Source organism: Loxodonta africana, chromosome 18 (assembly GCF_030014295.1).
Source record: "Loxodonta africana isolate mLoxAfr1 chromosome 18, mLoxAfr1.hap2, whole genome shotgun sequence".
NCBI classification, from domain to species: Eukaryota; Metazoa; Chordata; class Mammalia; order Proboscidea; family Elephantidae; genus Loxodonta; species Loxodonta africana.
Window position 1 is genome coordinate 50,267,383 of NC_087359.1, and position 18,184 is coordinate 50,285,566.

The 18,184-nt window shown below is 36.4% G+C and overlaps 1 protein-coding gene across 20 annotated transcripts in view; it reads right to left on the reverse strand.

Moving 5' to 3' along the window:
- BCAS3 (BCAS3 microtubule associated cell migration factor) overlaps positions 1–18,184 on the reverse strand; it is a 623,309-nt gene that overhangs the window by 440,457 nt on the left and 164,668 nt on the right. For 18 of the 20 annotated variants that reach the window (XM_064271347.1, XM_064271327.1, XM_064271331.1 and 15 more), the window contains one exon: positions 4,501–4,577. The exons of the other annotated variants lie outside the window; for them this stretch is intronic. In XM_064271347.1, the coding sequence (XP_064127417.1) occupies positions 4,501–4,577 (77 nt within the window). The remainder of the gene's footprint in view (positions 1–4,500; positions 4,578–18,184) is intronic. 20 annotated transcript variants of the gene reach the window in all.

Here is an 18,184-nt window from a genome sequence, read left to right on the forward strand (position 1 = left end):
GGGAAACCCTGGTGGCGTATTGGTTAAGAGCTATGTCTGCTAACCAAAAAGTTGGCAGTTCAAATTTACCAGGAGCTCCTTGGAAACTTTATGGGGCAGTTCTACTCTGTCCTAGAGGGTCACTGTGAGTTGGAATAGACTCAAAAGCAACAGGTTTGGTTTTGGTTTAAGGCTGGAGGAGATGGAAAGATTATGGCTACAAGTTACAGGGTTTCATTTTGGGGTGAGGAAAAATGTTCTAATATTGATTATGGTGATGGTTTCACAACTCTGTGAACACGCTAAAAGCCACTGAGTTTATACTTTTAACAGGTGAATTGTATGGTGTATGAAAAGCTGCTTTTTTTTTTTTTTTTTAAAAAAAAGCAGGTGTTACTAAATAATAATCCTAGAATCTTCTTTGTATTGGTTACTCCCTAAAAAGTCTGATGAAAAAATCGGGGACACCCTCCCCAGAAAAATACACATGAATATAAAATACTGAATACCATTTCAGAGATTTATTTGATCATCTTACAGCTTACTAACAAGCCTCTTATATGTATCCTCAAACTAAAAATGATCCTGGATCTCACAAGAACACATGAATCCTCTCTCACAAATGTTACCAACTTGTTTCCAAATATAAAAAGCAAAGCTCTTCTTTCAAATATTAAAAACATTTTTGTGTTTTAAAACTCCCATTTGTTATTCATTGTTAGCACTGATAACGGACACCCATACTAACACTAAGAAATAACACTAGGAATTGAAGAGGTAATAATATTTTTCCTACGTAAAGCAAAAACAGAAGCCAGTGGAAAGAGCTTGCTTGCTCCCCTGAGACTTCATATCTACATTTCAATTTACGGACAGTGCTAATGACATCTATCAGTCTTTGTCTTTTGTTTTCTTAACCATACCTGGGTTTTAGGTTTCCACATCAGACAGCTGCTCAAGGTCACCTTTTCTGTACAGCCAAATACAAAGGTGTGTCCTGTCTCATCATATTGGCTGTATTCCCTTCCCAGTTCTCTATCAGATCTCTTTACTTGTTCCTTCCACCCTTTGGCACAAATTCCCATGATGCTTGCTCTGATGGGCACAGCTGTCTCTACTTATTTTACAGTTTCTTCATTGTATTTATACATACCTATGGCACTCAGAATTGTATTATACAAGAATTTTTCAAATTATCTTAGATATTAAGTGGTTGCATGATCAAAAAGAGTATCCTCATTAAGTGGAGAATTTGTCTATATTATTGTCACTTTCTTTGGACAGTGCTTACAGGCAATGGAGAAAAACTACATGGCATAAGCAAATGGACTGCCAGCAATGCTATCACAGTATGCCTTGCCTGCCCCTTGCCCCAGATCTTCTGTCCCTCAATCTCCTCTTCATTGTACCAGGCAAAACCAGCATACACATAAGGGATATCGAAAACTCAAATTCGGAGAAGCACACATAATTTGTACAATGCCTCTTTCCACCCACCAAGTTTCAGTCTGTGTAAAGGAGCTGGGAGAGGATGCAGAGATTAGAGAAAAATAAGGCAGTGGCACCCTTTAGTCCTTGATATGAAAAATCAGGTCATGCCAAATTTTTTTGAAACTGATGATCTAAATCACTTAGGTAATTCAAATAAGGTAAATTTCTTAATAAAAGTACTTACCAAATATCATCAATCTTACCAACCTAAAACCACATGTGTAATCTGCTTCCTAGGGTTTTCAATTGAAGTAAAATATTCTAATTTTTTAATTGTACTTTTAGATGACAGTTTACAGAGCAAACAAGTTTCTCATTAAACAACTAATATACATATTGTTTTGTGATATTACTTGTCAACCCTACAACATGTTAACACTCTCCCCTTCTCAACCTTGGGTTCCACGTTACCAGCTTTCCTGTCTCCTCCTGCCTTCTCATCCTTGACCCTGGGCTGGTGTGCCCTTTCAGTCTCATTTTGTTTTATGGGCCCCTCTAATCTTCGGCTGAAGGGTGAACCTCAGGAGTGACTTCATTACTGAGTTATAAAAGTGTGCGGAGGCTATACTCTTGGGGACTTTCCGGTCTGTCAGAACAGTAAGTCTAGTCTTTTTCTTTTGGTGACTTAGAATTTTGCTCCACATCTTTCTCCAGCTCTGTCTGGGATCCTCTATTGTTTTCCCTGTCAGAACAGTCAGTGGTAGTAGCTGGGCACTATCTAGTTGTGCTGGACTCAGGCTCTGGTAGTTGTAGTGCATTAGTCCTATGGACTAATCTTTCCCCTCTGTCTTTGGTTTTCTTCACTTTCCCTCGACATAAATGATTGAGCTTTTCCATCATCTCTTTTCACAGATATAGTCGATTTGATTCTTGCGTATTCGATCTGGTGAGGTCCATGTGTATGCTGTCACCGTTGTGTTTTTGGAAAAAGGTATTGGCAATGAAGAAGTCATCGCTCTTACAAAATTCTATCATGCGATCTCTAGCATCGTTTCTATCACCAAGGCCATATTTAACTACCGATCCTTCTTTTTAGTTTCCAACTTTTGCATTCCAATCACCACCAATTATTAAGGCATCTTAATTGCACGTTTTATTAATTTCAGGCTGCAGAAATGGGTCAAAATCTTCAACTTCTTCACCTTTGCCATTAGTGGTTGGAGTGTAAACCTGAATAATATTAGTATTAACTGGTCTTCCTTATAGGCATATGGATACTATCTTTTCATTGACAGTACTGTTCTGCAAGATAGATCTTGAAATGTTCTTTTTGATGATAAATGTGACATCATTCCTCTTCAATTTGTCATTCCCAGCATAGTAGACCATATTATTGTTTCATTCAAAATGTCCAATACCAGTACATTTCAGCTCACTAATACATAGGATAAAGATCTTTATGCATTCCATTTCATTTTTGAAAACTTTCGATTTTCCGAGATTCACACTTCATACATTCCACATTTTGGCTATTAATAGATTTTTGCAGCTGTTTCTTCTCATTTTGAGTCATGCCACATCAGGAAATGAAGGTCCCAAAAGCTTGACTACATCCACATCATTAAGGTCGACTCTACTCGGAAAGGGCATCTCTTCCCCATTCTTATTTTGAGAACCTTCCAACCTGAGGGGCTCATCTGCAGACAGTGTTCTGCTGCTGTTCATAAGGTTTTCACTGGCCAATTTTTTCAGAAGTAGACCACCAGGTCCTTCTTCTTAGTCTGTCTTAGCCGGGAAGCTGACACACAGTAGGTATTCAATAAATATCTGATAACTAAGTATTTAAATAGATGCTATGTATCAGGAGACTCAGCATATACAATTGGTAATTCCCTAGCCATACCAAAGATGAGATCCTTTCCACAGAATTATTTCTGAAGCAATGTAGCACATACATATGAGAAGCTCCAGACAAAGTTCGCCTCAGCTTCCATGGTCAATTTTAGAACTTAAAATACAGAGTACAAAGAGGCAAAATTTTTCAGACTGTATTAAAAAACAAACAAAAAAAGGAAACCCTCCAGTTTCTGCTTCACATTTTCAGTCCTAGACAATCGGACAACCATTAACCCTTCAACTTTCAAAACAAAACCCAAGACCAAATTTTACATAGAAAAATATTTGTACACTTAGTCTGTAAATCCTTTACTGCTGAAGTCTTACTAACGCAGAGTATCTTAACCCATCAGAACACTACATAGGTAAAAAGCACAGATGGTACAAATGAACATTTATGTGCTAGCAAAAACCTGGCACAAAGAAGGATCCTCATCTTGGATTTGTTTCCTCCCACTATTTTCAAGTACCAAAAGAAATCACCAGATATTGAAGAAGCTAGAAAAAATAAAAATGGGCTAAAGCTAGGAATCCTGGGGTGGGGGGGAGGGGAGATAAAACAAAAAATCAAGCAAGGACAACTTTCCTCTATTACCAGAAAAGCTGAAAAGCTTTTACTAAAAACTGGAATTTCCCCTTTAAAGTTAACATCTCACAAAGACCATGCTTTTTCATCCAAGAAAACTTCAGGGTCCTTACTCATAAGGAATGGTAGAGATTAAAGTTTAGATCCTGAAGTCTACACTTATTGCTGCATTTCTGGGCAGTAGTAGAAGTTGTGAGGATTAGAAAGGTAGGGAGTTTTAATTCCTGATCCATCATATAGAATAATCCAGTTACCTCCTCAAGTATGTACGTTAACTAAGTAATTTAATAACTGTTTTGAAAGTATAAGAAATAGGTAAGTGAAACTAAATCCTAACTACTTAAATTTTTTCATACAAAGAGAAATTGAGGAAACATGGTATGTAGCTTTCTCGGTAACATAAAGAAATGTGTTGGTAAGTTGAAAATACATCAAAAAATTGTAGAACTGAATCTGAGGACATCCACAGAATCACAGGAATATCATCGCAAGGGAAAATCCATAAAGCACTGAAAAAATCTAAAATTACAACTATTTTGCTAACTCTTTCAAGTAAGAAGTATAAACTCAAATGCATATGAAAGAAAAGAAAACAATTTGGTACCTACTTGTGACAAAGAATTTTTTTGTGAAAGTACAGCTATCAAAGGCAGCAATTTTCTCCTGCAAGACTACGACGAGGATCCTAAAATTAGGGGGAGGGAAAAAAGACACCAAAAAGAAAAAAAAATATGAATGTGAAATTTCATAAAGTAATTCATGAATAAGTTAAATTATCGAGAAGAAAACAAATATCTACTAGCTCAATTAAAAAACAGAGGCAAAAACCAACATTTCTTGTAATATTTAGGCTAGAAAAAAAGGTGGAAAATATTTTTAGGCAGGATAGGGATAGTTAAAAGGAGAAATGTGATCAAAATAGAATAATCTCAAAAATATTTTACTCTAAATAATTTTTATTATAAATCTAATAAATCAATCAACTATTAGCCATATACTAAAAGTGTTTTTCCAATGACAGCTCAGAGTCATGGAATTAAATATAAAATGGATTTATGTAACCTGTTACTTAATAGGAACGCTGGTGGCACGGTGGTTAAGAGCTCCGCTGCTAACCAAAAGGTCAGCAGTTCAAACCTACCAGCAGCTCCCTGGAAACCCTCTGTCCTACAGCCTCGCTATGAGTCAGAATTGACTCCATGGCAACAAGTTTGGTTTTTGCCACTTAAAATGACTGCTGAATTTCCCAACAGGAGGGCGGGGGCAGGGGGGTAGTGGTGGTAAATTAAGGCAACTGCTCTTCAGTGTAAATGCATTATATCTGACCAATTCAGCGTATTAAAATTTAACCAGAATCAATACAAATCACATTTTTCGTAGGGCCAAAGATTTATAAATTATTGGGAATTTTTAAAGAAATGAACTGCTAAAGTACATCCAAAATACACTCATTTTTTAAAGGTTAAAGTACTGCTACTTGCAAGATATTAATATAAATACCACATTTAATGTTATTTCAAAAGATCAAGTGGAAAATCATAACCCTTGTTTAATATTTGAGGCAGGGAAATCTGAGCAACAGTGCTAGTAATGGGAAGAAAGAAAATGTCAACAATCTTCACATGTACAATTCAGTACATTACCATATTTTTTACACAGACAACATGCACCATCTACATTTGTTTGCCAACCACTCCCTCCTCCCCGCAAGGTGTTTTTATAAGTGCTGTTATGCTGATTTTTTTACATGTTGCTGTATAAAACATAGCATAGCACACTTAAGAAAATACCTTGGGGTGGGGAGAGCAGTTGGCAAACAAACGTAGAAGGCACACATTATTTGCATAAAATACAGTAATTATGTTCATCATGTTGTTCAACCATCACCCTTTTACATTCCCAAATACACACCACCCTTAACAGAAGCTCAGTGTCCCTAAGCATGAGGACCTTCTCAAACACCTTTTGTCACCTCTCCAAACCTGAATTTTCTAATGCAATTTATCTACCAATCCAACAACTAATCCCCCACTTCATTCAGCAGTTTAAAAGTTGTCTCTATCATGGCATATATATTGGTATTGCCGAAAGTGTCTTTCATAGAGCAAGTTTTTAATTTTAATGAGATGTCACAGCTAAGGATTTTTGCTTAACCCAAGGTCACAAAGATTTTCTCATATGTTTTCCAGTAGAAGTTTCATGTTTTACATTTAAATCTATCATTAATTTTGAGTTAATTTTTGAGATGTCAAATAATTTTTTACAAATATATTTACCACAATTAAAAAAGAAAATGTCACATTTAACACATATGCTTTGTTAATTTGCTGATGCAGAACATAATCTTTCACATATCTGAAAATACATAATTATGCAGCCCTAGTACTTACATAAGAATCCAACAAACCATCAGACCTAGATTACCAGGGTTAAAGTGAAGCCATGAAGAGAAGGTGGCAAGCTCAAAAGGGGAAAATGCAGAAAAAACTAATCAGATAAATAGATTTTCAAAATAATACAGTAGCCACTCCCAAACAAAGAGTCACATGCAAAAAAATTCTGTAAGGAAGGTTTAATTTACAATTAAGTATAGAAAGTTCAAGAAACCCTGATGGCACAGTGATTAACTACTTGGCTAATAGCCAAAAGGTCACTAGTTCATCCCAGTTCAGTCATGCATGGACAAGGAAGAGAAATCTGAACAGACACACATGTTTAATAAGCCCTGCTAAAACCCTAATCTCTTTCTTAGAAACTAGGGCAACATATGCATTGCATAGCAACCAAATCTCTTGCCCATCAGATTTTGAGCAGAGGCAGAAACAGCGGTGCGCCACTCAAAAATGGCAACCAACATCACCACTTTGAGTGTCTGTCACTGTCACATTCCTGCCAATAGTCCAATCTCACATATTGGGCTCCCAAAAGGGCTCTCTACGCCTCTTCTGAGTGTCCCATTCCACAGCTTTGACCCACAGACTTTTCCATTCTTGTTATCATTTCAGTTCATCCAAATTGTAAAAATTCAGGTCTGTTCCGGTTTTACTTCATTGGCCATGACTGAACCAGTTCAAACCAGTATGAAGCCCTGGTTGAAACATACCCGCTACTCCATGGGAGAAGGATGTGGTAGTCAGCTTCTACAAAGATTACAAGCTTGGAAACCCAATGGGGCAGCTCTACTCTGTCCTATAAGGTCACTATGAGTTGGAATCGACTCGATGGCAATGAGTTTGGTTGGTATGTAAGTTCAAAAGACTACGTATGCCAAACTGATGATTTGCATTTTTCCTTGATAACATTTTCCTCATTTTCAATCTCACTTCTATTTTTCCTACTATTCACAAGTTATATAATCATTAATTACTTATGATAAGCAAATTGATGAGTACTAAAAAATAACTGTCTTGATTTTGCTCTGTACTTTATACTTACTAAACATGTATTAAATAAGGCACATTTATTACACAGCTAAAATAAAAAGAAATAAATGCAAAAATGCTTTTTGTAAGAAGAATCAATTCTAACTGTATTTTCATGTATATCATCCAACTGCAAATTTGACAAAAACCTGAGTTCACTTCACAGTCTTTAGTTCCTACATCTTTTTATTTAAAGTGTGAGTTTAAAAAATAATGAGATTTTTTAAAAATTCTGCCTTCATTAAGTAGCAAAACTAAAGAAAAGGAGTTTACTATAATTATAATACATACGGAAATACTTTGTAATAATAAAGACTACAAGACTTTCCCAAAAATAGAATTCATAGAGAACTGGAAATGACTTCAAACTCATCAACATAAAACAACCAGCTAACTAGATACTTACATGTGATTAGTATTCAAAGTTACATGTGATGAGATTTCAAAGGGAAGAGGAAAACTGAGCTTTAAAAAACATTAAGAATTGTTTCGTATCAAATTATTGTTCCTTCCTCAACATAATAAAGGTCATCTATACAAAACCAAGAACCAACATCATTCTCAACAGAGAGAAGTTAGAAGCATTCCCCCTGAGAATGGGAATGAGACAAGGATGTTCTTTACCATCATTCCTATGTAACATTGTGCTAGAAGTCCTAGCTAGAGCAAAAAGACAAGAACAAGAAATATAGGGCATCCAGATTGGAAAGGAAGAAGTAAAACTACCCCTATTCACAGATTATATGTTTCTATACATAAGGAACCCCAAAGATTCCACAAGAAAACTACTGGAACTAATAGAAAAAATTCAGCAGAGTAAAAGGATACAAGATCAACACAAAAAAAATCAGTTGGATTCCTGTACACCAACAAAGAGAACAATAACATTTATAATAGCCTCTAAAAAGATAAAAACACTTAGGAATAAATCTAACTAGGGACAGAAAAGGCCTATTCAAAGAAAACTACAAAACACTATTGCAAGAAACCAAAAGAGACCTACATAAATGGAAAAACATACCATGCTCATGGATAGGAAGACTCAACACTGTGAAAATGTCAATTCTACTCAGAGCAAAATACAAATACAATGCAATCTCAATTCAAATACCAACAGCATTCTTTAACTAGACGGTAAAACTAATCACCAACTTTATATAAAAAAGAAAGAGGCTCTAGATAAGCAAAGCACTACTGAAGAAAAAGAACAAAGTAGGAGGCCTCACACTACCTGATCTCAGAGCCTACTATACAGCCACAGTAGTCAAAACAGCCTGATAGTGGTACAGTGACAGACACATAGACTAATGGAGCAGAATCAAGAACCCAGATGTAAATCCATTCACCTGTGGTCAGATGCTCTTTGCCAAAGGACCACAGTACACTAAAGGGGGGAAAGAGTCTTTTTAACAAATGGTGCTAGCACAATTGGAGGTCCAACTGTAAAAAAAAATGAAAGAAGAGCCATACCTCACACCATACACAAAACTAACTCAAAATGGATCAAATATGTAAATATAAAACCTAAAACGATAAAGATCACAAAAGAAAAAATAGGGACAATGCTAGCGGCCCTGATACATGGCATAAACACAATGCAAACCATAACTAACAACGCACAAATATCAGAAGAGAAAACTACATAATTGAGAACTCATAAAAATTAAACGTTTATGCTCATCACAAGACTTCCAAAAGAGTAAAAAAGAGAATCTACAGACTGGGAAAAAAATTTTGGCTACAACTTATCGGACAAGGGTCTAATCTCTAAAATCTACAGAATACTTCAACTCCTCACCAACAAAAAGACAAATAACCCAATTAAAAAATAGGCAAAGGATATGAACAGACACTTCACTGAAGAAAACATTCAGACAGCTAACAGATACATGAAGAAATGCTCACAATCATTAGCCGTTAGAGAAATGCAAATTAAAAATACAATGAGATACCATCTCACCCTGACATTATTGGCACGCACCAAAAAGACAGAAAATAACAAATGCTACAGAGGCTGCAGGGAGACTGGAACTCTTATGTACTGCTGGTGGGAATGTAAAGGGTACAACAACTAAGGAAAATTATATGGCACCTCCTTAAAAAGCTAGAAATAGAAATACCATACAATCCAGCAATCCCACTCCTAGGAATATGTCCTACAGAAATAAGAGCCATCACAGGACTTCAGACAGGGATTGGACCGGACAATGGGTTGGAGAGGGATGTCGGTAAGGAGTGAGCTTTTTCCATCAGGTGGACACTTGAGACTATGTTGGCATCTCCTCCCTGGAGGGGAGATGAGAGGGTAGAGGGGGTTAGAAGCTGGCAAAATGGACACAAAAAGAGAGAGTATAGGGAGGGAGCAGCTGTCTCATTAGGGGGAGAGCAATTGGGAGTATGTAGCAAGGTGTACATAAGTTTTTGTGTTAGAGACTGACTTGATTTGTAAACTTTCACTTAACGCACAATAAAAATTAAAAAAAAAAAAAAAAGAGCCACCACAGGAATAGAATATGCACACCCATATTCACTGCAGCATTATTCACAATAACAAAAAGATGTAAACAATCTAAACACCTATCAACAGATGAATGGATAAACAAATTATAGTACATACACACAATGGAATGCTACACAAAGAAAAAGAATAACAATGAATCCGCAAAACATGCCAAAATATGATTAATCTGAAGGGCATTATGCTGAATGAAATTAGTCAGTCACAAAAGGGAGAATACTGTATGAGACCACTATTCTAAAAACCCCAGAAAAGATTTACAAACAGAAAAAAACAATCTTTGATGGTTATGAGGAAGGAGATGGGTGAGGAGGGAAATCACTAGATAGTAGAAAAAAAAAAAAATAGTAGATAACTGCTAATTTTGAAGAAGGGAAAAACAACAAACAGTATAGGGGAAATCAGCACGACTGGACCAAGGCAGTTACAGAAGCTTCCTAGACACATCCAAACACCCTGAGGGACTGATTTACTAGGGCTGAGGGCTGGGGACCATGGTCTCAGAGGACATCTAGTTCAATTGGCATAACAAAGTTGATAATTCAAATGTTCTACATCCTACTTTGGTGAGTAGTGTCTGGTGTCTTAAAAGCTTGTATGCAGCCATCTAAAATACACCTACTTGTTCCATCCCATCTGCAGCAAAGGAGAATGTAGAAAACCAAAGACACAAGGAAAACATTGATCCAAAGAACTAATGAACCACAGCCTCCTCCATGCTGAGCCCAGAATAATCAGATGGTCTCCAGCTACTACCACCAACCACTCTGACAGGGATTACAATAGAGGGTCCCAGACAGGGCAGGAGAAAAATGTAGAACAAAATTCAAATTCACAAAAAAAGACCAGACTTACTGGTCTGACAAAGACTGGAGGAACCCCAAGACTACGGCCCCCAGACACCCTACTAACTCAGAAATGAAGCCACTCTTAAAGTCCACCTTTCAGCCAAAGATAAGACAGGCCTATAAAACAAACAATAACACCTGTGAGGAACTTGCTTCTTAGTTCAATCATGTATACGAGACCAAATGGGCAACATCTGCCCAAAAGCAAAGATAAAAAGGCAGTTAAGGGACAGGAAAGCTGGACGAATGGACACAGGGAACCTGGGGTGGAAATGGGGAGAATGTTGATACATTGCAGGGATTGCAACCAATGTCACAAAATGATTTGTGTAAATTTTTGAATGAGAAACAAATCTGTACTATAAACTTTCACCTAAAGCACAATAAAATTAAGGCCATATTAAACAATGTCTAAGAAGGAAGAAAACACTTAGCTTAGAATATCTATACAGCTATGAAATATACAATAAAGAACATCACTTCAGGAAATGGAAATTTAGGCAAAAGACCCAGGCTTACCATCCTCTAGCCCTAAGGCATGCTCACGTCTACAAAAAAAGGATCTTTTTTTCTTAAGGTTTCGTTTGATAGAACCATTAGTTGCCTGGCTTCTGTACTCCAATGTTGCCTCATTAAAGAACAAAAAAATAAAATGATTGTTCCTTATATAGAAATATAAACCATTTTCATAAAGTTATGGAGGATACTCATAAAATTAATGGAAACAATGTTATACATATATCTTCATGAAAATTAAATGCTATGATTAAAAAAATCATAATATGAAAAATACAATACAAACCTAAACCAAAATGAGTTTATCTGAGCAATAAAAGTCCGAAATAAATATGAGAGTAAATTGTTTATTAACTCATATTGTTCAATTACAAATCACTTAGTCAAAGCTATAAACTGTATGTAAAAGGAACTGTATGTTGGAACCAAATTGTTCACAATGTCAATATTTTAGTAAATGTTTTATTTTTAAATCCTGAAACCAAGAATTACTAGTATACTAAAATAAAGTTTGAAGAAACGATTTAACTTCAATTATTACACAAAATTGAGTTTGCTTACAATTTGAAAGATATGGTGAATGCTAAACTTTATCAGTAGGTGTATTTCATTAATATCACACATCATTTTACATAGGCACCAGCAGTTCTAGCTGTTCTATCTCCTCAAAAACACTTAGTACTGTCAGTCTTCTTGATTTTAGTCATTGTAAGGAGTGATGACCAATGAAGTTCAGCATCTCTTTAGGTCTTAACTGGGCATTGAAATGTCTTCTTTTGATATGGGTCTGTTAAATTTTTTCTGTGTTTTGTAACTGTGTTCTTTGTTGTTACGGAATAATAAATTTGCCACACATGTTCATGTTTATTTTACATACATAAAAAAGTATAAATAATAACCCTATAAAGGATATAATATGAGATGTTAAAAATACTCAGTTGAAACAAAGAACCCCAAACCATCTCACCAACATACTGCATCCCTTCCAAATTCCCATTCACAGAAGAAGAGGCAGATTCCTTCTTGGTGCATGTAATATTTACTTTGATCTCTATTGTTTCTTTGTAGACAATGTTTGGTATAAAATATGAAATAATGAGACACAGAAAAAGTAAGGAAAAAATGACCCATTTTCATTAGAACTAGATAAAAAGATGGCCCGAATGTTGTAATTATCAGACAACATTTTGAAACAAATATGATTAGTATGTTATACGCTAGTGAATTTGAACAACATCCACAAATAAACAGGAAATATTACTAGCCAGAAGCATACAAGTAGCCACATAGAAATGCCAGAAATGAGAAGATTCACATATGAAAAAGCCAGTCAATGGGCTTAATAAAAATTATTCTACCTGAGATACAAAGAGAAAAAAGATAAGAGAAAACTGAGAAAAGGAATAGTCTGATATAAAACATGCATGTTAGAACAGAGCAAAAAAAAAAAAAAGTAGACATAAAATGAGAATTTTCCAAAATTAAAGAAAAAGGCAGAATAAGTACCAAAAAAAAAAAAACACATTTAGACACATCATAGTAGGGAAAAAAGAAATTTACAAATAGGGGAATAATAATAAAATGATAGCTGATTTCTTATTAAAAACAAAGCTAGAAAAAATTGAAAATAGACAGTTTGAAAGGGTTGAAACAAAAAGATTCTCAATAACCAAAACTAGTCTTCAAAATGAGGTAAAATAAACAAATTTCCAGATAACCAAAAACTGAGAAAATACACTGCTAACAGAAGTGAACTATAAGAAACACTAAAGAATATCTTTCACACTGAAGCTAAATGACATGGTTACTTAGATATATAGGAAGGAATGCGGAGCACTAAAAACAGTATATATATGGATACATTTTTATTTAATATGCGTATCTATTCACTTCTCTTCTTTTTTAAACATACAGTATTTAACCAGGAGGTTGTCAGACTGTGTAATAATCCAAATAGACTGTGCCTATGAAAGAACATTCAATTCAAAGACACAAATAGCTTAAAACTAAAAAAATGGAGACAATATCTACCGTGCAAATAGTAACAGACCTAAAGGGGCAATATTAATATCAGATAAGAACATTAATAGCAGGAAAATCGCTAGTGACAAAGAGGGACTGAACTTAACGATAACAAGACCACATAACGTGAAAACAAGTCAAATGCATATATATCCAGTAACAAAAATTCAAAATACATGACTCAAACTACACATATTTTCAACCACACATAGAACATTTTCCAGGAGAGATGATTCACTGGGCCCTAACAGAAAATGAAGTACACAAAACCCATGCTGAACATAAATTATCAAAAATGACTAAAAAGAAATAGTCTGAATTATGTTATTTGAATTTAAAATTTTTTAATCAGAAATTAAAATATACCACATACACACACAAAAAGACAAACATAGCTACATTGGTAAATTTTCTGAAACATTTAAGGAAGAAATAAGAACAATTCTATGAACACAATTTCAAAAAACAGACATAACAAGAAAAAGAAAATTATACTTCAACATCTCATGAAAATAGATGCAAAAATCAAATGCAGTAATATATAAAAAGAATTATATATAACAACAAGTGGAGTTCATCCTCAGATGGAAGAATGCTTTAACATTTTTTAAATCAGTCAATATAATTTACTGTATTAACAACCTAAAAATGAAACACAAAGTCATCTCAATAGCTACAGAAAAATGACTACTAAATTCAATACCAAATCAGAAGAAAAAACTGCCAGTAACTAGGAAAGATAACCCCCTAATATTGATAAATCTTTTTTAAACAACAACTAAAAACAAAACTAGATCTCTAGCTGTACTGATCAAGAAAAAAGTTACCTGTATCACCAGATATCATATAACCATTAAATTGACAATAAGGAAACATTACAAAAAAATATGCTAATAAATTAGACAACTTAATGGGCAAATTTTTTGAAAGACACAAGTTACCAAAACTGCAACAAGAAGAAAATTTTAAATCTAAATAATCCTTATCTATAAAATAAACAGAATTTATAATTGAAGGATCTTCTTACAAATAAATCTCATGCTTTTATTTTTCATGTTTAAGGAGCCCTAGTAGCGTAACGGTTAACCGCTTGGCTGGCTACCCAAAAGGCTGGTAGTTCAAACCCACCCAAAGGGTCTGTGGGAGACTCAGTGATCTGCTTCTGTAAAGCTTACAGCCAAGAGAACCATATGGGCAGTTCTACTGTCACATGGAGTGGATACAGGTTGGAACTGACTCAACGGCACCAACAACAACAACATCTTTCATGTTTAGCTTTATGGTCCATCTGGAATTGATTATTTTCTGTAACGTTGGACTCAAGACTCACGTTTTTCTATTAATATACGAATAGCCAATTGAATGAGCAACATTACTTGAAAAAAAAAACTGGTCTACACTGATATCTTAATCATAAATTACATTCCACATCAATGCTTATAGTCCTTACCACACCTTATAAGATGCTGTACCCTTATAATAAATGTTGATAATATAAGTTCTCCCAAGTTTTTATTCTTTAAGATTATATTGTCTATTCTTGTTCTTCTTGTTCCTTTGCATTTCCATGAACATATGGGTGAAAAAAAAAAATGAGAAAATATGACCAAATAGTGATAACTTTTAAATGATGAACCCTCTACTCCTTCTTTAATTTCTATTAAAGTTTTCTGAGTAGTGGTCTTATACATCTTTCATTGGATTTATTCCTAGGACTGTAACAACTTTTTGATATTATCCTAATAAAAATAATAAAAAGTGTCAATTTTTCAAAATTTGGCATTGTATCTGTTTATAATTGCATATGGAAATATAACTAATTCCAGTAAAAAATATTGCTAGATTATTAATATCAATAATTTAAGATAACTCACCCTCATATAGTATTAAGTATGTAAAGATCTGCTGTTTTATTTTCTTATAAGTGATTTGCTCCTCCTGAGTCTCAGTGTTCTCAAATCATTAATCATATATTAAATTTCAAGGTTTCCTTGGTTCTATTTGCAGATTTCCTATTCTTTATCTATTCAGGCACTATCATCAAATTGTTTTAATGCTAGAGCATATGGATGAATTACACTCTTATTATTATTCTTTCTCAATGTTATCTTGGATATTCTGAACACTTATTTTTCATGCATATTTCACTGCATCAATGAATATTTATTAAGCACTAAAATTCTTCTGCTTACAAGTTCACACAAGTCAGAGTATTCTGATTACTGCTTTGACTCCCCTGTCCATTATGGTAAACAAGCCCACCTTGCCTTTGATTGAGTGTTGCCAGTTGGCCCCTACTACCATGGGGTCCAATCAGCCCCATTGTAGTTAGGTGTCTTAACTCAGTTAGACCAGCTTTCACTGTCAAATACGACTTATACAAAATAGCAATCACAACAGTCTTCAAGGAAAAGTTATTGCATCTGGCCCCTCCCACAAAGGGGGAGGGACAATGCCTGGTGGGTCGCTTTGGATTTTGGAGGCAACATATTCCCCCATTTGGATGTGCTACTCCAGCCTACTCATCAAGTGACTCAAAAAGCTGCTAGTTCTTGAGTGGGGCCCAGACCAAGAGAAGGCTCTGGAACAGGTTCAGGCTGCTGAGCAAGCAGCTCTGCCACTGGGTCATATGATCGGGCTAATCCAATGGTGCTTGAAGTATCAGCAACAGAGATGCTGTTTGGAGTCCTTAGCAGGCTACTGGTGCATCGCAGCGCAGACCCTTAGGATTTTGGAGCAAAGTTCTGCCATCCTCTGCAGATAACTACTCTCTTTTTGAAAAACACCTTTTGGGTTGTTACTGGGGCTTAGTAGAGACTGAACGCTTAACCATGGGACATCAAGTCACCATGTGGCCTGAGGTGTCCATTTATAAACTGGGTGTTATCTGACCCACAGAGTCATAAAGTTGGACGTGCACAGCAGCATTCCATCATTAAATGGAAGTGATATATATGAGATCCGGCCCTGAGCAGGATCTGATGGCACAAGTAAGTTGCATGAGGAAGTGGCCCAAATACCCATGGTCTCCATTCTGTCACGTTACCTTCTATCTCACAGTCTGTACCTATGGCCTCATGGGGAGGTCCTTACGATGTGTTAACTGAGAAAGAGAAAACTTGTTCCTGGTTTACAGATGGTTCTGTGCAATATGCAGGTACCACTTGAAAGTGGACAGCAGCAGATCTACAGCCCCTTTCTGGGACCTCCCTGAAGGACAGTCGTGAAGGGAAATCCTTGCAATGGGCAGAACTTTAAGCAGTGTACCTGGTTGTTCACTTTGCTTGGAAGGAGAAATGGTCAGACGTGATTCGTGGGCTGTGGCCAGTGGTTTCGCTGGATGGTCAGTGACATGGAAGGAACATGATTGGAAAATTGGAGACAAGGAGGTATGGGGAAGAGGTATGTGTATGGACCTCTTTGAGTGGGCCAAAGAAGTGAAGATATTTATGTTTCATGTGAGTGCTCACCACAGCAGAGGAGGATTTTAACAGTCAAGAGGATAGGATGATGCATTTTGTGAAAACAATTCATCCTCTTCCCCCAACCACTCCCATCACTGCATCGCCTTGGATCCAGGGACTCATTTCACAGCAACTGAACTGCAGCAATGGGCCCATGCTCACAGAACTCATTGGCCTTACCATGTTCCCCACCATTCTGAAGCAGTTGGCTTGATGGAATGGCCTTCTCAAGACACAATTATGACACCAGCTAGGTGGCAATACCTTGCATGGTTAGGGCAATATTCTCCAGGAGCCTGTATATGCTCTAAACCAGTACCCAGTGTATGGTGCTGTTTTTCCCATGGCCAGGATTCATGGGTTCAGGAATCTAAGGGGTGGAAATGGGAGTGGCACCACTTACTATTACCCCTAGTGACCCACTCACAAAATTTTTGCTTCCTGTCCCCACAACCTTATGCTCTGTGGTTCTAGAGGTCTTAGTTCCAAAGGAAGGAATGATCCTACTTGGAGACACATCAATGATTCCATTGAACTGAAGTTAAGAATGCCACCTGACCACTTTGGGCTCCTTATGCCTCAGGATCAACAGGTAAAGAAGGGAGTTAGCATACTGGCTGGTATAATTGATCCTGATTACCAAGAGGAAATTGGATTGATATCACATAATGAAGGTAAAGAAGAGTACGTGTGGAATGCAGGAGATCCCTTAGGGCGTCTCTTAGTACTACTATGCCCGTGATTAAAGTCAATGGAAAACTACAGCAACCTAATTAGAACATGATTACTAATGACCCAGACCCTTCAGGAATGAAGGTTTGGGTCACCCCACCAGGCAAAGAACCACAACTAGTTGAGATGCTTGCTGAGGGCAAAAGGAATACAGAATGGGTGGTGGAAAAAGGTAGTACTAAATATCAGTTATGACCACATGACCAGTTGCAGAAACAAGGACTATAATTGTTATGAGTATTTCTGCCTTGTATATGTGTTCACTGTACCATGTTGGGTGCCAATATGGCTTTATAACTGTCTTTATTCAGAAATTGTGTATAGTTTTTAAGGAGATGTGTACAGGTGCCAAGTTGACAAGCAGTGAATTGTGATTCTTAAGGTTGTGTATCAGCTTGACTGGGCCATGATTCTCAGTGGTTTGGCAGTTATGCATGTAATTTGGCAGGTGTGAGATGATGCAATTACATCCATGATGAGATCTGCTGTGAGTAGCCAATCAGTTTAAAGGGAGTTTCCTTGGGGGTGTAACCTACATCAAATACTGGTGGGCTCTCTGGCAAGGCTTGCAGACTTTTGCTCGATCCGGATGCTGCAGCTGCCTACTGTTCACCTGAAATCCAGTTCTTGAGACTTGAGCTAGGAGCTTACCTGTCATCTTGCCTGCCGATCTTGGGATTCATCAGTCTTTGCAGCCTGTAAGCAAGAGCACTGCTGTCTGACCTGCTGATCTTAGGTTTGTCAGCAGCTGTGGCTTTGTGAATCAGGAG